Raw genomic sequence first — 25303 nt, forward strand, 5'->3', positions numbered from 1 at the left:
CTCAAAAAGAGGAAGGAGCGATAAAGTTTAGTCAATTGGAGTATAAGGAACTAAGGTAAAGCAAAGCTGTGTCCAAGCCCACATACAATATAACCAGGATTACAATAAGATGTTGGGGAAGGGAACATTATCTAAGATTAACTTATTTACATGATGATGGGTGAGGGTAAAACATGGTACACATGTTGAAGGACAAAGTTTTCTGAGCCCAAATGAGTTATAGATTGTTTAGCCAGTTCAGTAAGTTTAGAAGACGGATCCATATGGAATATAGTTAAAGTAGTGTTGGTAGAGTAAGTGGAGTCGAGTCCGGATGTCTATGGTGATTTTCACAATAAGAATGAGAGGGCAGTGAATTATGGTGTTGTTCAAAATGAGCATAGGCGTGTGATGATGGGAGGAACGAGTAGGTGAGAGAGAGTAAAAAAAGAATGATTAGACCTCGATGGGTTTGAAAGTCCTGTCAGGTTTAAGGATGATATCAAGAAATGAGGGTGTTCATGCACTAAGTCATGATTATTTATAGCGTCTAGAATGCTCAATCATAGTCCTTCAAGGACAGGGCTTTACTTTGCAGTTTTCATGTTAGCTATCGTTTTTATTTAAATTAGTGAGTGTTGATATTGTAGTTCTAAATTGCAAATGTTTTACCTTGCATGTTACTGTTAATATTCCTATTGTTGTTTGCTTTTTCTTTTAGGGAGGAGGTATATGTGGTATCTGATGTAGTCTAATGCCAGGTTCTGAGCTTGGAACCTGTAAGGTTGGAGGGATCGAATTTGGCAGGGACGGTTAAGAGAAATGGAGAGGCAGCAGGCGGTGATGACCCAGAGGGGTCCTTTGTAAGGATAAAGAAGTCTTACATTGCAACAAATTTGTGGTTACCCTCATTCCACCATATTGCAGTTAACTGTTTCCACGTCTGGGGTGGTTCTCAAGATCTTCACATTTTGTAGTAAGATCTGGGACTGTTTGATGTGAGCTGGTGAGATGTTCTGTTACCTTAGGTATTTTGTTATTTTGTCTACAAACTCAATCACCAATTTTTCCACAACATTAATTTTGATGCGTAGACGCTGGACTCAAATCTATGTCTCTCCTTCCACATAAATTCTGTGTCCGGAATCTGCCTCTTCCACCTACGCATCATCAGGCGAATCTTCCCGTACCTCTCTGGCCCACAGCAAATCTCTGCCATCCTTGCCATCATCGTCTCTTACATAGACCATGCTAACTCCCTTTTCTTAGGCTCTCTGGCATACCAACTCAGGAAACTACAAAGAATACAAAACTCTGATGCCCGCCTCCTTGTCCTCTCACCAGGAGAACATATCGGCCCTGCACTCATAGTGTGACACTGGCCTCCTATCATCCGATAGACAACCTTTAAAGCCATGTGCAATACTCACTGCACCCTCCATAACACCGGACACAAATTCCCTCAGGATAAGATCACACACTATCAATCCTCCAGAAACCTAAGATCTTGTTCTTCTCTTCTCCTTGTTATCCACCATTTCAACTCCACCAGATTTGGAGGATCTGCATTCTCCATCCAAGCCCCCACCATCTGGAACTCCCTTCCACTCCACATCCGCTGCATTGACAACCATCTCTCCTTCAGAAAGGCCCTCAAAATGTGCTATTCACCACGCCCACCTGAAATAACCTTCCCCACACTATCTCTACCATCACAGTATTATTTGCATTCATCAGTCTCACTCACATCCAAACACCAACAAGGCACGTGTACATACACCCACAGGCGGATGCCCAATCCTGTCTCGGCGGTCTGCCCTATACATTCAATCTGCACACCACCCAGTGAACACAAACACACAAGAGCACGCTGAGCCACCTTCTCTCAGACTGGTGCGCCCAGACAGTTTGATGGTAGTCAGTATTTCACCAAATAAATATATCATGATAGCCGCCCAAAGCATGAAATCTAGCACTGTGTTCCCGTCCATTAGATCCTGCATTGGCTACACACATTGAGGATCCATACCCAGTAGCATTCCAACAGTCAAAGAACTAAGGGGATTTCTAATAAAACACTCAACACATACTATAAGTGGGTTTCATAAGCTCAATGACGACAACCTGTTTATGCTGATTAAAAGAGGTTTTAGGCTAGCATGTCTTGTTCCAATCTAGTGATAATGCAGCCTTTACAGATGGCCTAAGCACCAAACAACTGCAAAGTCAATTGCACATTAAGAACTGTGAAGGTAAGGACATGTACTGCCCTAGTAGACATTGTGAATGTTAGCTCTGATATTGCACTTAGAAGATGTCTGTTGGTAGCGCTTGATAGAAATTTGAAAATATATAGTAAGACTATAAGGGTAGCCTGTCTATTGCTCTTAGGGAATCCTATGATCCCTACACCTAAGGTAGCCTGTCTGCCAAGCAAATAAGACATACTAAGAATGCTGGTTCATCTGAGCTTAGGGTACATATAGACACACCCCTTCGGTGGACATCTGCCGCAGGCCTGGCTTTCCATTCACACTTTTTAGAATCCAGCTACGACTATGCACCCGTAGCACCCATCCACATGCCTGACCTCTTTGGTTGCTTAACCTAGCCAGCCCACCTAATTCCAAATATTGGCCAAATGCACACACGCATTGTACGCCTTGTCTTAGAATTGAGGCCATACCAATGGGAAAAGGCTCTATATAAATGACTACTACTACTTTACAAATAGCGTGGGCCAAAGGTACTTGAGTAGTTCTCAGGGCTGTGCAAGTTCTTTGGGAATTGGTGCTAGGGCTGTCTCTCTCACCGACCTCTCATATCCCCTGTCCGTTACCCTCCCTCCTTCCTAACCCTGGTGTAACGGGTGTTAGTACTGTTGATCGGTACCACCTGTTGTCTTCTCTCTTTCTGGAGCTAAGTATGACTTCCCTAAGATGTTGGATAACTACCTCCCTTGGGATATTGTAGCTTTCCCTGTCCTATCCTGCTAAGTATTCTTTGTGAGTTAGGAATGGCGCCTTTTTTCACCCGGTATCACTCTTACTTTTCTCACGCCCACTCCTTCCTGACCCTTCACTTACATTGATCTCTACAGATGTTCCCCTTCCACCGTACTACTGTCTCTCCGATCTCTCACTCTGTCTTTCCACCTACATCCTTTGATCTGACTTCTCTCACTTCTAAACCCTATCACTTCTTACTGTTGCCACCTCCTGCTACCTCCATAGTTTCTTTCCTCCCACTCTACTTCCTTGCCTCTGGCTATTCTTCTTGTTATAGGTGCTCACTCTACTTTTACCACTAGCTACTCCTATTCTTCCACTCCCTTCTACTACTCTTCCTCTTCTACTGTTCTTACTCCGTTATTAACTCTATACCTTTACTTCCTTTACCTCCTGCTACTACTAATGGCAATCTATTTAACTTTCTACTCACTAGTGCGCACTATTACCATCTACTACCAACTAGCACTTTTACTGCCTGTTTCTCTCACTCGCCACTCCGCTACTCCTGCTACTTACTGTCTCTACTCCCAACTACCACCTCTACCACTGCTACCACAACTTCGCTATGCCTACTCTACCTCTACTCCTCACACTCTCCACTCTCACACACAAACACTCCACAGACCCCCTCCTTATAATAGCCTCCTTTCGCTCTTGCCTCCTCTGGTCTCTCGGGCTTCCTCCTGTCCTCACCCAATTAACCCGGCTCCAAGCATTCACACACACTTACTTATATACCCCACCCCCTCCCAGTATTTGTCCACTTACCTTATCCAACCGCTTACCTACCTCACTAGTTGTGGCAGGGCAAGGGTCAGAGAGGGCTGATAAGGGCTGGCAAGCCCCACCCCCATCTTGCCTCATTTCTCACAATGACCTTGTACTCGTCAGAAGGAAACTTCTCTTCCCTCTTTACTAAGCCTGAGGATATGCCTTATTTACCATTCCCTGGTGGTTTAGTGGGAACTTTACCAGTAAGGCCGTTGTCCTTAAAAAATTATCTGTGGTGAGCTAATGGTGGTTTGCAGGCTCCATGTTTGGACCCTGGCTTGACTCGTAGAGCCTCTGCAGCGTCCTCATTTATGGGCAGCTGTTCGTGGCATCCCCAGTGTTACCAGAAGTCCTCTGCTGCATGGCCCCTGCCAGTGTATCCACACTAGTCGCACCCCTTGGCATTCAGCTACTGGCCGCTCCGTGGCCCCACATCTTTCCCAGGCTGCAACAGGATCTGCAGCCACCCAGCCGACTCCTCCTATCTCTGCAGGGGGTTCTACTGGGGACCTGCCGCCATCAGGTATTCTTGGGGAAGGAGGGTGCCTGCCCTAAAACTCTATAGCACTGTGGGTGGGTTGGGGTGCGTTCCTTGGTGGACTCCCTCGCTCTCCTGACGGGTCACAATAGTCTACCACATTGGGTTTCGGTGCAGGTCGCTGCATAGTGTGTAAATAGAGGTCCATGCTTCCCATAAGAAGTTTCTATTTTGACTTGCTCATAGTATAACACTAGGATATGAAAAGCCCAGTTTCATCCTTTGATGTGTTGCTGCGTGTCTGACCTTACCACCCTGGCACTATGCCACTTCTGCAGGCTATCAGCAATTTTCTAGTGTATGTTATTTCTCCTTGGTGTAAGGTGATAGAAACCTCTCTTCTGGAACTTGCCTGTAGGAGAGCGCAGTCTGCAGAGAGAGCATTCTGTGTCCTTGCCCTTTGTTGTTGCTTTTAACATTCTATTGGCCCTGGGCTAGGGTGCAGCATTGGTTTAAGCTTCGCTACATTAGCCTAGTTAGGCGAATCGGCAAGTGTCGCCTCTGGATCATCCAGCATTGAAGGCACTATTTTGATTCTCAGCTAGGGCCTCTGACCCCTAGGCTGCTGGAGCGACCGTATAATGCATCTATGCCATTTCCCCATTAACATTGCCAGACTCGGTAGGAATATCCAGCATTCCACAAACACTGGTGTCGTATATGCAGGGGGAGGTGATTACCATCCTGTAAATGTTGCAGTGATCTTCCGTGCAATTGTCTGATGTCTGTTGCAGGTCACTTCTGCTGCTTGGCTGGTCAGACCTGGTGGAATGAGAGGCACCCGCAAGCACATCTTGGAGTTTGCCGGTCCGGATACAACGGTACCGGTAAGCTTACCAGTACCATTGTATCCGGACCGGTAAACTCTTAATGAGGCCCTTTGTCTATTTAGGAAGTACTGAGATCAAAAATAGCTTACTTGACCCAAGTAGATCTTGGACTGAGATGCGTTGGCCCGGCAGAACGAAGAAGACCAAACCCGGGAAACAGAAGAAGGACTTAACCCTTTCACCAACAGTATGCTTGCAAAATAGTATAAATGTCGAGAAAGGACTCGACCTTTTGTCAAATCAAGCCGAAGGAGGCATCAGGCGCAAGGGATCTTTAGCATGTGAGCTTCGAATCCTGTCCGGGAGCCAAAACAGAACGGAGGACGCATGCGGGCAGCTGAGAGACTTCCGAAAGGGCTTTGCAAGAGCAGAACTGCGTCAACTGCTCAGTAGAAGGGAAAATAAGCAGCCATAGAACAGGCGACACCGGACGATCACACATACCTCGGACGACAGCCCGGTGAAGCAGAGAGGTGGAATCTAGCCCCAGAAAGCCCCGGCAAGGTACTGAGTCACGAAGCAAGGTGACGTGCGGTAAGGGAAAGCCAGAGGGGTCACAGGGACAGTTATCAGGCAGGCAGAGGCAGCTCCCTCATGGCCCACAGCAAGCAAGCAGCTACAGGCACACTGGATGAGCAGAAAGGTGCTAAGGAGGCAGCAAGATATATAACGGGGGTAAGAGAAAATCCAACCACAAACAACAGAGAAGAAGGGTCTGGGACCCTAACAGTTACACAGAGGCAAGTCATATTCCACGTGGCAGTACTTGGCAGGAGAGTGAACCAAGTCTGCCAAATTATAAGGACAGAGTAAAACGAGTCTGGGACCCGCACCCAAACAAGGAGAAAGATACAAGTCATATTCCTTGTGGCTGTACTTGGCAAGTCAGAGGAACAAGTGGGCTATACTGGGGAAACCTGGGTCAAGGATTATACTAGTACATGAACTGTTGAGAAAGAAAGAAAACAGGGAAACGCGGATCATCAAGGGAAGGTAGTCATTCCCCCCCGAGTATCGCTGAGGGTAATGTGATTGTGAAACTAAGAAACCAGGAGAAGGGAGTCATTCTCCTGGTAGTGCTACATCCACAGGAAAAAGCCAAGAATCCTGTGGAAGGGAGTCATTCTCCCAGGTTGAAGAAAAGACACAATCAAGAGAAGGGAGTCATTCTTGTGACATTTGAGAAAAAGTGAATACAGAAACTTAAGGCCAGGAGAAGGGAGTCATTCCCCCTGGAGTGAAGACACATTGAGCTTTCTGATACTAAGTGTTATAGGATTGACAGTCCTTTGTTTGTGAAGTATTGGGATTAGGGGAAGGGAGTCATTCCCCCTGGTTAAGAACTTACAACCAGAACTGTGCCATCCAGTCCAGAAGAAGGGGGGGCAGTCTCCTGAACCAAAAACATTGACGCAACCTTCTAGTTTAGTTATAAGTGTAAGCGACAAAATTGGAGATTTTAACACAGGGCGGTGGACTCTTTAGACATTCTCACAGACTCCTTAAGTATTTTAGATGAGAAAGGTGTGATGAATCCTGTGGAGTCATCACTGATCCCCAGCCTGAGATCCCCTCCAATGTGGCCAGAGGACGCCACCCGCTACCTGATCCTGACCCTGGAGGTGGTATTATGAGGGTGGATCACATGGGAGGAGATGGCTGTCAGAGCTGTACCCCTCCTCTGTGTCCCTCTGTATTCTACCCCCAGCTGTAGATCTGTTCTGTTACCTCTGAAAAGTGCTTTGTTTTGCATCTGTACTGTTGTATGCCTCTGTAAAGCACTCCGTTGTGTATCTGTATTGTTGCATAACTAAGCGCTCCATTGCTTCACAAAGCTAGGTCCATGCTCAACAAATGGTTCTCTGTCATCATTTCGCTTTTTGTAGGTCGCCTAACAAAAAGACAATGGGCCTCATTACGACCCTGCCGGTCCGGAAAGGACGGTGGTGGTAAAATCGCTGCCACCGTTCTTTCCGGACCGGCTGATTAAGAGTCCTGCAGGCGGGAGGTGTCACTCCCGCCAGGTCTGACCTGGCTGGTTTAACACCACCCGCCTGCAGGCGGACATGGAAACACAGGCTCTGTCAAAGGCAGAACCAGTGTTTACATGGTCCCCATCCCCATGGAGTCCCATGGGACTCCATGGGAATGGGGACTTACATAATTCTGCTTCTGGAATTCCCGGGTCACCGGGGTCGTAATGCCCCGGTAATTCTGTGAATCACAGAGGCGGAATGGTAATACGTGTCCAGCGGTAACCTGCCGGTTTTTCCGGCTCAGTTACTGCCAGACTCGTGCTAGGCCCAGTGTTTTTCTGGCTGATTTTCCCTCGCCCCCACCCTACCAGACCCCCCCCTCAGGCGCAAATAATTCTAAAGAGGAGCGTTTCACACACACCCCCCCACCTTCCTTCCCACCCAAGACTCCCTGAGCCCAAACATACCACACTTACCCGGTCTCCCTCAATGGTGCTTCCGGGTCCTGGTGTAGCTGTCAGCCCCTGCGTGCACTTGTGTGCGTCTGGCCCGTGACAGTTCCATTTAGATTTCGTGTTGTCACGGTGCAGTCTTTCTTGAATTTCTTTGAGATTTTTTAACAAGAAAAGGATGGGAACAGCAAGATTTTCCAACAAGTAAACATAATTTAGATAACATAACATTACATTTACACATTTTTCTTATAAATAGAGTAATAAGCAGAAAAAAGGAAAATCGAATCAGAGCAGGAAGAAGTAAAGAAGGAGCAAATAAGGGAAAGACAACAGAAAGAAAAGGAAAAAGAAAAAAGGGAAGAGAAAGAAAAGGAAAAAAAATATGTTTTAACAATGAAAGTGAATGTTTCAAGTATACAGGTCATTAAAGATATCCCACATAGCTGAATATTTATCAGCTTTTTTCAATCTCTTGTCGGCCACTTTTTCTCTGCTTGATAGAATGGCTAGGTCCTGCAGCCAGCCCTCAATGAAAGGCTTAACCTCACTCTGCCAGCACTTTAAGATCTGCTTCTTATCTAGCAAAAGGGCTCTATATGCCCAAAAGATAATCGAATACCTACCGGAAACAAACCTAACACACATAGCAATGGGGCATGAGCAAGTGATAAGCCTAGGACAAGTTCCATACGCTGCATGACGTCATCCCAACAACTGACTTACAATTCCAGCATATATCATCTTGCACAAGCTTACAACGTTTCCTTTACGAAGGTGTCCAATAAATACAATGCACAATCCGTTGTTGGGTTTACCTCAGAGCCAAGCCAACTTTGTATCTGTAGGGTCCTGCGCAAATACAATTCCAATCTGTCTCCCGCTAATAACTCTAAACCCAATTCCAAGATCCAGTTAAGAGCGGTCTTTCTAAATCGTTTTTTTTTATTGATTTAGTTTAAAAAGGTCTCTTGACCTAATACCCAATAAATAGCATAATAATAAGTTGTGCTATGATGGCACGATCATCAGGACACGAGCCGCCAGAAGCACAGAGCTGAAGACTGAAATTACAGAGAAATTGCATTTTTCTGGGCACAGATAAAACGTGGCTTTAGACAAATAAGATTATTTTACTGCAGACAGATATGCCACTTAACATTGAGAACGTTTACCCAACCTAAATCTGGTGCCCAACTGGTGGGGGCATAACAATTGAATTATTAATACACATCACATCTTAGGTGCAGGGCTTCAGCGTCTGCACCAATATATCTGCATTAGGGACACCAGACCCAGAGGGCCTGTCCATCAAGGAACATGTGAGTGTATTGATCAGGGGGTTCCCCACATTGAAGGTATATAATGCCATGCAACCCTTAGAAGACAGGCTGGCTAATCAGATGGGGCAAAGCGGAGGATGCTGTCAGAAGATCCTGTCATGAATTGACAGGCCTATGCCACAGGAATGGCTTGCTTGATTTAGAAAGCAGACATTCAATAAGTTATATTGCTGGGGAATAGCTCGACTTACATTGCTGAGATTGCTTGATTTACCAGTCTTTATCATTGCATGTTGCGTTTTCGGTTTTGCAATTTGGTGCCATATGATAGGTTCATTTGGCATTATTTAATTGCAGCATTGCATTTCACTTTTTCATTGAAAGGGCATGATACATGCTTTTGTTCAGTTTGTCTGGTGCCTAGCATTGGCAGGTGTTCTGAAGTTGGTATTGATGTTTTTACCTTTGGGAGGATAAATTGTGTTTTGCCAGTGGGGGCATGACCAGAACAACTTTGGGATCTTTTTTGGAAGGTGGTGTCTTGCAGTCAATGCTCATGAATATGATTTAATAGAAATGCAACCTGTACTCTGTTTAGGGATTGATCTGATTCATTATTTCTTCCTTAAAAGAGAGAATTGAGGGATATTATTTTTCATAATAAAAATGTGTTCATTTACATAAACAAAGTCATTGCTTTTTTCCCCCTCAGTTTACATTTTGTGCAAATGATGTACTGATATATTTTTATTCCAATCTGTTTAATTTCTGTTTGTTCTGCTCTATCACATTTCAACTTGCAAATGAGGTTACACTTTATCGAATTAAGTGCCAGGGTTGTAGCATTGTGCTTATGTGAAAGAAGGGTAGTTACATTGAGTTCCATGAGGCAAACGAACAAAAATAACTGTACCCAGTCAATCATAACTACCACAGTAGCAGGCACAGAGTGGGTGTTGTACTCAAAGGTGGAGACATCTATCAAGGTTTCTGACCAACGACCCTGTGCTACCGTGTCGCACAAGAAGGATACTACAACTTTCCTGTGTTCTTAGCTACAGCTGGAGGGTTTCTCCCCTTGAAGGTCAGCATTCTTTGCTAGCACAGTAATTCTTAACGGAATACGCGACAAAAACTGTGATGATCATAAGTAACCCATGCTGGTGGCAAGGTAAACTCTAAATACAAGAAATTCCTCAGTTTAGGCATAGTGCATGTTACTACTTAAGATCACGACCGCCACATTCCAATTGATATCACACATTTTACAGCTCCTGTGAGTAGGTTTTGCTGTGTAAGGTGATGTGTAGCCCATGAAATGGCAGGCCAAGAACCTGGAGCGCTGGGACTCATCAGCTCGTCACCTGCTAGGCCCAACACGACTGCTCAACGCCGTGGCCTGAACCAATCACTGGAGAGTCACCCGCTGACTCGAAGTGGGGGTTACAACCACAGCTCAACTCAGCCAGCTCTTGAACTGCTGCATCATCGATCGCACATTGACACACCCAAGATCACCACTTTGTCACCTGCTGACTTGAACCACTGCAGCGTCAGTCATCGGCCCCTCCCGGTGGCTAAACCCTGATTCGGCCTGGCCAACTGCAAATCATTCCGGGGCCAATCCAACCTGCATCCTTGAGTGCCGCCCTTCCACCGCACCGAGCACCCGTCTTCGCTGCTAATCAGCGCCTGTTTGCTGCTGGGCCCTCCATGATCCTACGTGCCCGAAATGAGCCTGATCAACTCGCATCTACGTTCAACACCAGGTCCAACGGTGTCAGCCCACCAAGAACTGAATCCAGGTACTGTTGACTCTGAATTACCTGCTCGGTGCACTTGGATGCTAGAGATTAGTTAGGTCACAATCTCTCCTGTTTTAAACCAAGGTATCCATTTTGTGGTTAGTACTTTACCTACCACCCCTGGAACTATGCTCGGGGAACACTACTTTTTTTTATACAGCATTTTCATTCATTCTACGTGCAGATGATGCGTTTGAATAACGTATAAATACATTTATAGAACTTTGATTGTGCATTCCCTTTATTTTGGACTGTGATACTCTGTTGTTTGGGTCACTACTGGTTCACCTTCACACCCCTCTTGAGAGCATGGCCTTCCCTCGGCCCATGTAACCACAAATTATATTTTGGTTTGTTCTGACTCTTTTGGCCAATGGTTCCATCGTGCAAAGGAAAGGGGCGAGAGCTGGCACCCCTGTACTGTCTCGCTCCATTCTGGATTTTAACCTCACCAGATAGGTTTCCATTCCCCCGTATTCTTGAGGCAGGTCAACAAATGCTGCGTTAACCCATCTTCTAAAATTGTACCAGATGCTCATCACCCTCTGAGCCTTAATCTGAAAGTCCCAATCCATCCTGACAAACGCCTTTTGAGTGTCTCGTGATAACAAGATGGTAGGAGCCACTGGGAATCTGTGTATTTGTGACGTAGGTGGGCCACTCTCCTGACATTATCCAGTGTTGCAGTTCTTCTCAGCAGCTCATCACCTGGCCGGCCATCTTGTGTAGAGACTCATCGCATGCATGAGCAGGGAGTGTGGCGAGCTTGCAGGCTACCTGTAAGAGGGAGAGTAGTTTGTCAAGATTTTATGGGCCTCAGTACAAGTTTTCTGGTATCCAGTCAGGATACTGGCAAACTGTAGTACCGTTTCCGCCACTTGGTCTGACGGAATTACCGGCAGATTCCCAGTGGCAGAAACACTGGTAAATCCCCATTCCATGGAGTCTGGGATTTGCCGTTATTACGGGCCGGTGATACACTGGTAGTGTTTTGCCGGTAGGGTGAAGGATATACCTCTAGCTCAGCTCAAACTTGGAGTATGCCGGTGCCGTAATGTGCCAATATGCGTTAATACCGGCATGTTATTACTGCAGTGGCACACTCGTAATGCGGCCCGTGTATTTTAAACAGGGTATTTTATGGATTAGGACTGTATTCATCAAGGACAATGTTGCCTGTTACATTCCAGGTTGTGCACTCCACTCATAGTGTGTTCTCCTTCTAAAACATACATCTTTCCCCAGAGCTAGAGTGGGTGACTTAAGATTTATTGTACAGGCCACCCTTATCTGGAATAAACTTCTCATATCTCTGAAAATAATTCCTGATCAACCTGTTATTGGGATGCAGTTGAAGACACATCTTTAGTGAACCTAAGACATCTAGGAAATATGTTTGATGTTGTTTTCATAGAGGCCAGAGAAGCCACTCAGCGTTTCAGAGCTCTAGAATGGACCAATAACATCACATATTAGTACAACACTTCCACCAGTCTATCAAAAAGTGGATGCTCAAGTGAATGGTTACCATTTACCATTGTATGATATTTCATTACATTCATGCCATGCTTTCTACTGCTAGCTCTGCTCCCCAGTCACCCACAGAATGGTGGCTCGGTCTTAAACTCAGCAGCAAAGCTGTCCCTCATATCTGGACATGCCACTAAATAGTGCGCTCTAGTTGCTTTTCATGGGATGGGAACACAGTGACATCTAGAAGTCAACACAATGTCCTTTTGTATTTTACCCCTCCTTCTAGGAGCAGTGTCCAATCTTCCTGGGCTCAAATGTGCCATCCAGGAGCTTGATGAGGTGCTGATGAAGGATGTGGGCAACCGGATAAACCTAGATGGACGGTAAGTTGGAAAAGAACTACACTTAGTGATAATGGTGCTTGCCGCCGGTGACAGAATATTAGCTAGGTGTAGTGATTTGTTATTGTAGTTTCTTTATATTGTATACTTGTTTATATATGTTATGCTTTTCATTCTCATTTGTCCGCGTTCCATCTGCACGAGCTCATACATCTATTGAGTTTGTGGGGATGGAATGCTGACGAACTAACAGTTGATGGAGGGAGAGCTGGTGGGCCTACTGAATAAAGCTTATGCTTTTGTGTGGGGACATCACGTGATCGCGGGGGGGGCAGTCTCGCGAGATCTCGCCCCAACGTGATCTTGCGAGCCCGCGCTCCACCGGGAGAACGTTGGCGCGAGGAGACGAAGGCTGGCAGAGCACCTGACAGGTCGAGCTGGAGAGCGCTGCTCCTGATAAGGAGCCCAGTTACATGAGGCCCACATGAGCCTTCACAGGCAACTTCCAGGGCATAAATCCAATGCCATAGGAGGCCTCATGGGGGCCCTGGAAGTTTACAGCGTGCAGTCCAACTGCACACCTTGCCGCCAGTGAAGCAACTGGGAGGCCCAGCCTGACACTGTGAGTACCTGCCACTGCCCAGCCCATGGACCATTGAACACACCTGTTGATATATAATAAAGGCAGTTAGAATCACTCCAGGCATCCTGTCGTCATTAGAGGCCACAACATTTTGTTACAATTTCGGCTTTGTACCTCTACCTTACACTAGGCTTTTTGGGTTTCAGTAAAATCAAAATTCAGCTCCCTTTAAGTAATACTACTAATATTTACCTGAAAATGGCCGCTAGGTGGCTCTGCTGACCTTAGTACTTATGGATTCCTCTATGGGGGCGCAATTACCTCATGTACTTGATTAAAGGATAGTTCCGGGACTTTTTTTTTATTGTCCCTACGGGTCGGCCATGTGTTTGTAAGCATAAATCGGTAGATCGTAGGAAACTTTCCTATGGACCTTACCCGACTTTTCGCCCATTATCGCACTCGAAATCAGCCTCCATTTTGTGATAATCCTATCATTCCGCCGCATCGACCTGGCTCACCTGCCTTTGCGGCACTAAATCAAATCCCCCGCCCCTGAAACAGACTTTATCAAAACATTCATATTCCCCGCCTCTATCCGTGACGTGACTGAGCTGCGTAGGCAAACGCGCCCAGGCGTCTTCTACGCGACTCCACACAGACCCCGGAAATCAACACAGATCAGCTCACAATACAGCGCACCACAATTCGGAATATGAAACTGTACTTTGAAATCAAACCGCAAGATTGTAAATGTGGTAAAGTACATTTATTTGACATCAAATGTTTAGAGAATATTCAGCGATTTGCATTTTTATTTGCTCATGTTCCAAAAAGTTCGTATTGAGGAACGCAATGGTCCTTTGCTGTACACAGGGTCTTAGAGCATCTCACAATACAGCGCCATAATTCGGAATGTGAAACCGTGGTTTAAAAGCAAACGGCAAGATTGTACATTTGGCAAAGTACGTTTATTGGACATCAAATGTTTAGAGAATATTCAGCGATTTGCATTTTTCTTTGCTCTCGATCCAAATTAGTTCGTCTTGAGGGAAGCGATGTTCGTGTGCAGTACACAGGGTGTTGGTTTACGATAAAAATAAGCTCTTCGGCCGCACTGATAATCGCATGGCTGTTCCAACAACGAGGCACTAGGCCACCACAACGGTAGGTATGTTGCATCTAACCGTTAGTACCGCGTAAGGGCATACTTGTACTTGGCGATCGTCCCATAAAATGGTCAGGGTGGTAACGTTGTTCGCGCGGAGAAGCAACTGGCGGCTGTAGAAGCCGTCCACCGGTGTCTGGTACTCGTGACACAGACAGTAGTGAATGATGTACCTAAAAACATAAAAAATGAAATTAGTCTCACCATCAGATCCTTATTAAAATCATAGCGAGGACAGCGCTACTGGGTGTACACAAGTGTTTAAAGGCGTGGCGAGGCAGGGAGGGGGGGGGAGTGGAGTACAAGGTAAGTAGCATAAAATAATAAATAAATAGGGCCAGCTGGTGGCAAGTGCAAGGTAAGTGCAGAACAAGTGCTGGGAAGGGGGGGCTGTAGGATACTGAGACAGTCCCCCAGTGCAGGGGTTGACAGGGAGGCAGTGCAGGTGGAGAGTGGAAGGGCCCAGGACCGAGGTCGCAGACAGTGGACCAGTTGTAGCAGGGGAGAGGGAGAGAGAAAGCAGAAGCAAAGAGGAAGGTTTTGAGGTGCTTCAGTAAAAGCAGATGTTTCTCCTCAAGATAGTGCGCGGTAGAAAACAATATGCCACATAGAACGAACAAGTACAACTGAACCCGTCTTTAAAGCCACTGTATAGTAATGAAATAGCGGTATAAACTCATCAAAAGTTACTTACATTATATTTGCATTGTGTCTCTGTGTAGGGCAGACCCGAAACACCACTCCTTCTTTGCCGACGTTACTTCTTCTAATGAACGTGGCTCATCGTTTCGTTTCTGAAATTTTATTCATTATCTTTTCTTAGTCTTTCAGGATGGTCCCGGCCTGTCAAGGTCAAATCACAATAGAACCTTATACTGGGTCGTGGGCCGTTCCGTCACCCGAGCAAAACATCAAAGCAGCTGACCTTCACTTTGAGCGAGCACACATTTCTAGTTAGCTGCAGTTAGTGTAAGGGCATCTTGTCTGCGTGCCTTTTTTTTTATTGTCCCTATGGGTCGGCCATGTGTTTGTAATACGGAAACATTCTATAATTTTTGTAAAAATGATTTATATTACTGTTTGGTTTAATTGCAATGGGCCTGCAACATGAGGAGACTCGAGAGAACAGACAATCAAATTACAATCATTTAAACCGTGATGTGTATTTCTCAATGAGCTCTGCTTTAGGTGGACATGGAACAGAGGCAATGTTGGGTGGCAATGCAGTTGTCCCCTGCATAGGTTCGTTCACCACTCCATGTATGTGCCTATCGAGGACATCTACGATAAGTCTCTCAATAAACTCATATTGCATATCCTCAAACACTGGTTTGATCACCCATTGTTTACTTCTTTTAGTGAAGGCCTTATTGTAGCGAAGCGTCCCTAAAGTTCCGGTCGTCCTACTTTGTTGACGGCCAACATTATGGTTATGTGCCAAGACCGCTAGAAGAGTCCGATTTATCATGCCTTCCATGCCAAAATGCAATCTTTTGGGCCTGTACTTTAGGCACATATTGTGGAACACCTCCAAATCTCCTGTGTGGCAGAATTCCGTGAGTCCCCTCAAATCTCTTGTTATAGTTTTATCAAATACAATCTTTTCAATGGCCTTGTGAGTGGGTGATGAAGGAATCAACCACTTCTTCTTCCGTGCCTCCTCTGTGGACAAATGGCCATGTTCACATTTGTGGAAATGCTCATTTGTCGACCATCGATGTACGTTGCTACAGTGCAACATTACTGACCGCCATTTTTCCAGTAGAATTTCCAACGACCCTTCACATGTTTTTGAGCTCCACCAAAGATGGTTGCTGATTGACTTGGACCACTGTGAAATACCTTGCATATCTTTTTTTTTTCCTGCAGCCGACAATTTTTTATTGATTGTTTTTGCAAGATGCCATACGTCAAATTGGTGATTTATATTTTTGTACTCTTCTCTCATTGTCTTGGCAATTGAAACGTGTCTGTCCGTGGCGATCAGGTCGATCACCATTCCCCGCGATTGTAGTTCTTGCAATGATGCTACAAAGCCAACTTTCTCCATGGCCACTGAGGATGTACTTTGTGACACCTGCACGACCACCGAACTCACAATTTTCTTACTTTCCATGTCCTGAAAGTGGTAGGTGCAGTACTTGGCTGAAAATCCTGGGCTGTCGCACTGTCCATCACCGGCTAGCCTGAAGCGTTTGCCCGCGAATGTACTTTCCATTGACATTTTTTCCATTCTCCAAGCTTCGCTGATGGCTGGAAATAGATAATCGGTTTGGTATTTGTAGAACTGACTTTTCGCAATGAAATGGATTCCCACAAACTGAAAGAAATACTGTAACTTTTTAAAACTTGAACCACTAAAAAGTGCGGCCGCTGCACAAAGTAGATTGCCTGCTGGCAGTTGCCCCAGCATGGGTTGTGCAGACCATGCGAACGGATGATATTGTGTACAGGTGGCATGTATTTTAAGGTTAGTGCCTCGAATTGCACGAGTCACATTAATCAATGGCTCCCCACATACTTCCCCACCAACCCAATGCCCACATTTCATCATCATAATAATATCCATCAAACAGCTATCGAATACAATGAATTTGGCCTCTTTCCTTATACTGTCACTCTGCATCCCAGCTGGTTCGGCCTGTAACGTTGAGGACATGTCACTCGCATGAAAGGTACAATCTCTGATATCGTCTTCCGCTATGCTGAGTGATATTGATGGTGTTTCATTGTCGTCCACTTCATTCTCTTCCATTGCAACATCTGTTCCTTGTCCGGAGATGGGAGAAAAAAACAATGTCTTCAACTTTCGCGCGCTCTTATTTTTTGCGGGTGTGGATTCTGTGAATTGATCTCCGACTGCATCCAAACTACCAGGAGGACATTCACTATCAATGGCTGGTGGTGGTATAGCTCCGTTGTCAATCACTTCATATTCTTCCCATTGGCACGATGCATCTCCAGTCTCAAGTCCCTGCCAAAAGGTTTGACAAGCAACATCTCTCGTTCGCTTCACTGTCTGTGTAGATCTAGTTCTTACACCCACTCGCAACTAGAGGACAGATTAGAAAAGGGATGTTCAGTTTAAACACAACTTACAGTATTGAGCTATTAACAGTGAAAAACAACATAATATAGTGAACAGGACACTAGCCTTCTTTTGCTTTCTTTTCTTTGAAACTTTCTTGCCTCGAACTTCAACATCTGGACGCTGTTGCTCCGACTCGTGTGTGCATGTCTCCACTTCCTCTCGCGCTGCAACGACTATATTTTCATGATAAGCACATCCATCACTCACTGAGGCTCCATCGACTCCCTGAAACATAGAACTTTCATTAGTATGTATAATAATATTGAAAACACAAAATGTACTTGGGGACCAATACCCATACGTACATCTCAATAGCAAAACACGAATGAACGCATTGTGTAGAACATTCAAACGACAATAGTTCACGCATTGTTGATCTAGTTAGATTGAACTGTCAAGATCCATACCTCGGGCTCCGCATAGACTTCCATTGATGATATTATTGAAGATGACGCTTCAGCAACTCCCTGAAACACAGTAATTGCATTAGTATGGTTTTCTATTTTGTTTAAAAGAACATAAACTTTCTGCAGGCGTCAACGGCTCATCTAAATAGACCTGCACAAATGATCAGTTGTCTAAAATAAATAATGGATATCTAAATATGATTCGATTTGCTCCATCGTTGGAAGTGTCACCACCCAGAGATCTGCATCAACTACTAGGGGTGATGTTCTTGTTGAAGAAGCTCCGTCAGCTCCCTGAAACATAGTACTTGCGTTAATAAAGAAGGAAGTATAGCGGATGTAATCACGTCATTTGATCTCGCATGATTGATCTGTCAGTATCCATACCTCGAAATGCATAAGAACATCAAGGGACGCTGTAACTGCGGTGCACACTTCTGCAAGCTGTTGCGCCGACCCGTAACTGCATGCTCCCCCTTCTTCTTGGACTAATGCTCCATCGACTCCCTGAAACATAGGACTTTCATTAGTAATGAACACAATATTGAAAAAAGAAGACACATAGGAGGGCGACGACAGAAGGACATACCAATGGCTAAAAACGAAAGAAACATTGTGTGTAACAATCACGCTACAAGAATGCAAGATCTGATGATCTCCATCGATGGAACTGTCCGGAAACGTACCTCGAGCATCTGAGTGACATCTACGGTTGTCGTCAATGCGTTGGACTCCTCAGCATCTCCCTGAAAGACAGTACTTGCATTATTTTGGATAACAATAATTATAACTGAAAACAAAGACTAGAGGACGAGTACTGTGGTGTACCATTAGGTAAAATAATTACACGATCAATTAAAACTATTGATTTACATGCCTAAAACAAGTCAGTGGCAGAATAGCTAAGTAAGATTACCCGATAGGCGCTTGAAGTGGCTGATGACTGCAATAACGACACGGATGGAGAATCTTCTGCCTTCATATTGAGTGGATACATAAATGGGGAAATTATTGTTAGCTAATGCTACACACTACCGCAAGGCCGAGAGCTAAATCCGTAAACTTGACTCACCAGTGGAGGGATGTGGACGAATAGAGTGGGAATAGCGGTTGGGAGCAATTTTCGCCTCGCTCGCGGTGTGTTCTTCTTTATTAGCAATGATGTGGAGTACATGTCTGAGCTAAAGTGCCTGCTGCAGATGCGGTATCGATCACCCCTCTTGTCCGCAAAGACTTCTTGGACTCTACTTTCAAGCTCAGACGGTGGATACCCGCAATATCTAACCCATTCTCTTATCTGATCTATTGTCTTAGGGAAAACATGCATTGTAGTACCTTCAGATTTATTATGGGTCTTAGAAGGGCAACCGCCAATGGAACAGGCAGGCATTGTGGAAAGTTCTGAAAAGTAAAGATGAACAATTCTCAATGAATATCAATGTGTTAAAAAATTAAATGACACATAAAAGGTCCAATGCAAGGTTCGTTTAGGTTCTTGGAACTATACACGTTATTCACATGCGGATAAGTATTTGAATAACTTTAAAAAAATAGAAAAATAATTTGACTAAACTCAGAACATGTGACTAGTTCCTTGCATGTACTGTCTTGAACGAAAAGAAAACATGGATGCAATTTGATGACTACTAGCAAATAGATATAAATTTAAAAATTGGACGCCAAATGATTATGGTACATGGCCTTACCTTGACGAACAAACAGTTAGATGCAGGGATCAGAGTAGTTTCTTGTCGTAGAACAGGGAGCAGTTCAGAGGTTGCAAACTGACGAGTTTGCTCGAAGTGGTCACGAAAGTTCACAAAGACGATGAGCAGATAACCAGCACCTTCACGGGTTGACTAGCAAAGCGCAAAGAAGTTCTCATTCGAAATCTGAAGTGGGTTATAAAGAATTCGAAACAGGGGTGTGTTTGTGAATGAATGACGTGTATATGTCGTGGCATTATGCGGTTTGCAGGGGGCCGTCCAGCGTGAGGGGGGATGCTTGGCAGGAGACACGGGGTCTGGAGGTAGACATGGGAACAACAACCCATGCTCTATAGACCACTTTGAAGTGTACATGGTCTTTGGCACCTCTTGGCCTTTATCGCTCCCCGACAGCTCCACTTGCCAGCGCAAGCACCCCGGTGCGAACTGCCTTTGATAGGGCGGGGGGGTGGATTGGGGCGCTGGTCGTGCAGACAAGACACAGGAAGACTTGTGAATGGAGACACACTTATGTGGATTGAAGGGGGGCGTCCAGCGTGAGGGGGATGCTTGGCAGGAGACACGGGGTCTGGAGGTAGACATGGGAACAACAACCCATGCTCTATAGACCACTTTGAAGTGTACATGGTCTTTGGCACCTCTTGGCCTTTATCGCTCCCTGACAGCTCCACTTGTCAGCAGCGCAAGTACCCTGGTGCGAACTGCCTTTGATAGGGCGGGGGGGGGTGGATCGGGGCGGTGGTCGTGCAGACAAGACCCGTTTGCCGCAGGGCCTCACCAAGGAGAGGCCATCTAACTGAATGTAAGAGGATGGCTGCAGGATCTACTACATGGAAGGCAGGGGGGTGAGTTTATAAATACCTCACCCTCCCAGGAGAATATACACTAGATTCATTTAAAAAATCAAAACAACCATTGTTAAAATATATGTTGGGCTTTATTTTAGATTTTAGTTAAACATAAATAATAAACATTACACATTGTAAAGTTGAGGTTGCAGCACATCGAGGGAAAATCCGCGGTATTGTCCACTGTCACTGGGGAAATGTTGTCTAATGGCAAGTACCGCACAGGCAGGTATTACTCTCCGAACGCGGTGTCCGAGCCTCCCGTGAAGCCACCAAGTGAAGCAACGATAGGCCACCAGCCTGTACCACCTGTGAAAAAAAAAGATGCAAACTGTATTAAACTGACCAAACTTTCTTATCAATGTCGATTCAGGTAACACATGTCATTTTTCTTAGAAAAAAATTATATCTAGAAAATGCACTATATGGAACCAATTTACATGCGTTCGAATGATATGTAAATGTAATTTTATATGTGGGAGACGACCATGAAATAGTGGTGGCATCACTGACATCACAAACAGAGTATACTTACTCGTTACTCGGATTACGCGGATGAACAGTGCCACGAAGTTCGTGCATAAGCACCATCATCATCCTCAACACTGTCCGTGAGAGGCAGGCTTCCCTGAACTCTGGCAGCTCGGTGATGCATTGCGGACTTTGCTCGCCTTCCTGCAGACTTTGCTCGCTTTCCGAAATGTAGGCCAAGCACCCGGAATTTTCACGGTAGCAGCAGTTCTCCTCCTCAGTTGGCATTAGCTCGCACCGATTGCACGTGCACCAGGTGGAGACGCCGTCCATGCGACATGGTCCAGGCTCTTCATCCGTTGACTGGTCCTCCCAACTGCCGTCCGAATCCCCATCGTTTTCGCGTGCTTGCCTTTCCAGTAGTTCCTCCTCGGTGTACTCGGGCTCGTACATATACGGCATTATTGTGGCCATTGTGCGGTAAAGATAGTAAAATAATTTACAGAGATGGTACAGGTGTTCACACGGGCTACAAGCGGCAAAGGTAGCTGACCAGAGCACTGAAACGAGTCACAGAATACTCAAAGTAACACAGAGAGAGGAATGGAATCGAAAATCTGCTGCTGTATGTTGTGAAACGGTCTGTTTATACTTATTGGGGAAAGAGGCGTCCTGCCATTTCCATGGCAACACGTCAATAGCTGAGGCGCAGCGATTGTTGACACGAGACGTGCTTGAAATGGGCAGTACGCGTCTGCTGATGTCAGGCTCAGGGGCGGGGGATTTGATTTAGTGCCGCAAAGGCAGGTGAGCCAGGTCGATGGGGCGAAATGATAGGATTATCACAAAATGGAGGCTGATTTCGAGTGCGATAATGGGCGAAAAGTCGGGTAAGGTCCATAGGAAAGTTTCCTACGATCTACCGATTTATGCTTACAAACACATGGCCGACCCGTAGGGACAATAAAAAAAAAGTCCCGGAACTATCCTTTAACTATCCGTATTCAAGGACTGCTCATAACAAGGATTAAAAATAGGGTTGCGCTGCCATCTAGTGGACACTTTCATACCTGAATATAAGCCTAACTGAAATAGATCATATGATATGTTCCCCTTAAAGGAGTGATTTACTCACATGATCCATTTGAATAATCCTGCTTACCTCCATTTTGCAGCATATAGCGATGTATTGACTTTGTACCGTGCTTCACTAACATGTTTAACAATTTATATCTGGGAACGCACTGGTCCCCACCCGCCATGTTGTGATAATATAACCGGCTGCGCGATTGACCGAAGTTCAAGTGTCCAAGAGGCAATAAGTCACTGCACACGTCCCAGTATGTGACATCAACTTCCGCATAGAGTATGCAACTCCCCTTGTCAGGGCGTTACTGCACGACACAGCATGACACAGCTAAACGTGCTCTGCACATGTGCATCCATGGAAATGTGTAAGATGTCTCTGCGTTTACTAAATATCAAGACACCCTTTCTCCCATGCCAGTATTATTGTGCTGCATGGCTCAGTGTTGCTCCAATTTATTTCGGACATACAAAACGTTTAGCTTGTGGTGTACTGATTCTAACTACAGCATCGCATACTAAACAACAAGTGCATTTACCTGTGTGCCTCTATGGGCTAACAGGTCATCTTGTCTATTCGCTCTGCTGATGTATTTTTCTGATAACTAACCTACTGAACATGTGTAACTTCATTTAGGTTAATGTATTATTTTAAATTAGGTATGGAGCATCGGTTCCTACACCTGAATCGATATATTTGACTAACTTCACTGTTTTGTTTTAAAGCTTATTGTGAATTCAACTTTCTCGTCATCTACAGTTATTTTTAGTAGTTTTCATTCACTAACTAGGGTGGGCGCTATTCGGGGGTTCATGTATGAACAGGAATACATGGACGCAGAAATGCTATCAAGAAAAGCCACCAAGAAAGGGTAGTGGGGAGAAAGATTCACCACCGCAGAATGGAAGACGTTTCCACTTGGTGGGCCTTCCATTGCTGTCAAGTGATGCCAACCTTAAAAGAAAAGGCTAAGGCTGTTCCCGCAATAGCTCCACCTGCGTGGCCTACAGCCAGTATGTGCATGTGACGCTTCAAAACGACGTCAGGGCAGCATTCCTTACACATTAGGTTCTGAGAATGGGCACTATGTAGGATCTTCGTGGCACCATTCGTCCATTTGTTCCAAGCTATGAGTAATGTATCCTTTTATATAGATTAACTTACTTGAAATGTGTTTGAGATTTCAGTACAATCAAGACATGAAACAATCTGAAATGTTCCCTATATTGGATATTTATACATGTTTTGTTACCGCCAACCAATCATTGGTCCAATGCTTTTAATTTGTTATTATTTTTTGCAAAGATTGTACAAAGTTTTTTATCAAGAATAAAATACAAACAAAAAAATATCTGCCGCCCAATATAACCCTTCATACATTTTCAACCGAATTTCTACATGGCCGTATATTGGAATTGGGTCTATCTTATTTTATATACAGATATGATATGGCATTATATGGCATTTATAATGCGCCTGTACACAAGTGTTTCTAGGCGCGACAGTGTTGAACCATGGCGTGAGACAGGGTGGACCCTTGTTCTACTGTACTTTTATCTTTTTATCTGTGCACGTTTTTAGCAGAGTATATGTTTTAATAAGATAAGCCAAACACATAATTTTATATTTCATGTCATTTGATTCAACAAATTCAATTCTTTTCAACAGATGGGGCAGGTTTATGTCCTGCGCAGCCTGTACATGGTGGATTCATGGAAGACTGTGTGTTAGAGTCTGTAGAGTGATACCTGCATGAGTTGTAGGAGACATAATTGAGGGGTTTCCTAGCAACACGGGTCTATATATTTGGATTTATAATTTTGTCTCAGTCTAAATTTTCAACACAAATATTAAAAACATTTATATATAATAAGAATTGGTTGTTTTTCAATCGACCAGAGTATGTACATTTTTTAAATGTGATTTTGGTTGTAGCAAGTCCCCAGAGCTCCATTGTGCTGAAGATTGTATATCGTACACTAATGTATGCATGGACATGTGGCCTGGTGATCGCATTTAGGATCCTGTTTTTTATGCGCTACTGATTTCTTTACAATTTGTAATGATCGCCTTTCTCACAGTATGTGTGTGGCAAGGGTTCACCTGTCATCATAAATTGTACCTTGTAAAACTGTCCACTATAGATACAAAGCCTCGAGCTTCAAAATACACTAATTTGAAATTCGTAGGTTCATAATTGATCGCAAAGTTTGAAATATATACTTGAAGTTACATAAAACAAAACACATACAAGGTCATTATGAGGTCCCGATGTTCAGATATCATGTAATTTCACTATTATAGTGTATATCATTGCATGTACATAAATACCATGGCCTGAACTCTCAAATGCAATGAAAGTCATAATGTATATCGACTTTTTAAATATGTTGTGTCACTAGAAGTGTGTTTTTAATTAGACAAAAAGGAAGGAAGCTGTTCTTTTGTATCACTTTTGGAGATGACAATGTGAAAGCTGTCCTGTAGATGAGTGTGGGTACTCATTATCGTGTGGTTTACTTCTCCTACAATAGGTTTTTGTTTTTTTTATCACATTTTCAAACGTTCATCGACAAGTGAGGAGCCAAACAGCAGAAATGTACATTTACAAGCAAGTATGTTTTAGCATGGGTGTATTGTTATGTGCGCCACTAACATATGCTTACATGATTTAATTTTGAGACCACTTGCTCCATTATAGTATGTGCAGGGTGCGTGGACCACCAGTCATCTAGGCACCTAAATGTGCAGTTTTAAAAATCCCTTGAGAGCATAAACAAATCCATCACTAGTGTCTAGGTTGTACTTTGAAGGCTCTCCCTGCCAATAAACATATGGCATTGGTCCAGTCGGTTCTCGAAGACGTTTATCCTCAATCCTTCTCACACCCTCCTCCAAACCAAAGGCAAAGCTGACTTTAGCAAACATCCGACAAAGGCTGTGGGCCACTTGTGAAGGAGGATGCGAGAATACCCCTCCTTCTACAGACAATGTACGACTCAAAGGAATCTAGCTTCGTATGCCAGTGTCCAAATGGAAACTACAGGTGCAGTGTCTACAGGTATTTCTTTGAAGGCTGGGTCTGCCAATGAACATATGTCATTGGTTCAGCCTGTATCCAGAGACATTTATCCTAGCACCCATTTGACATCATATCCAACACCACCATCTGTCATTTTCTACATAGCATACTGCAATGGTAAGTCAATGTGTTTTCCAGCCCCAACAAACACCATCCATCCAATTCAGACCGGTATTTCAAGACTTGTTTCATGTTGTTTTAATTTTTCAACTTTTACATTTTTGTTATCTTTTATTTTTTTCATGAACCAGGCCCTTAAGTTTCACAAAATCTCAAATGTTTTCATACTTCAAAGCTCAAGTCCTTTTTGGCTGTGTAACAAGCAGATCATTTTCAAGATTCAGCGTCCGCTTTCACAGTTTTGTTTATTCACTTTGTTT

General features: G+C 44.5%; 1 protein-coding gene across 3 annotated transcripts in view; it reads left to right on the plus strand.

Annotated features, from left to right (window-relative positions):
- Positions 1-25303, plus strand: part of IQANK1 (IQ motif and ankyrin repeat containing 1) — a 1215835-nt gene that overhangs the window by 1086122 nt on the left and 104410 nt on the right. For all 3 annotated transcript variants that reach the window (XM_069621882.1, XM_069621881.1, XM_069621883.1), the window contains one exon: positions 12405-12501. In XM_069621882.1, the coding sequence (XP_069477983.1) occupies positions 12405-12501 (97 nt within the window). The remainder of the gene's footprint in view (positions 1-12404; positions 12502-25303) is intronic.

The sequence above is a fragment of the Ambystoma mexicanum genome, chromosome 5q (genome assembly GCF_040938575.1).
Source record: "Ambystoma mexicanum isolate Mex_15411 chromosome 5q, UKY_AmexF1_1, whole genome shotgun sequence".
Taxonomy (NCBI): Eukaryota; Metazoa; Chordata; class Amphibia; order Caudata; family Ambystomatidae; genus Ambystoma; species Ambystoma mexicanum.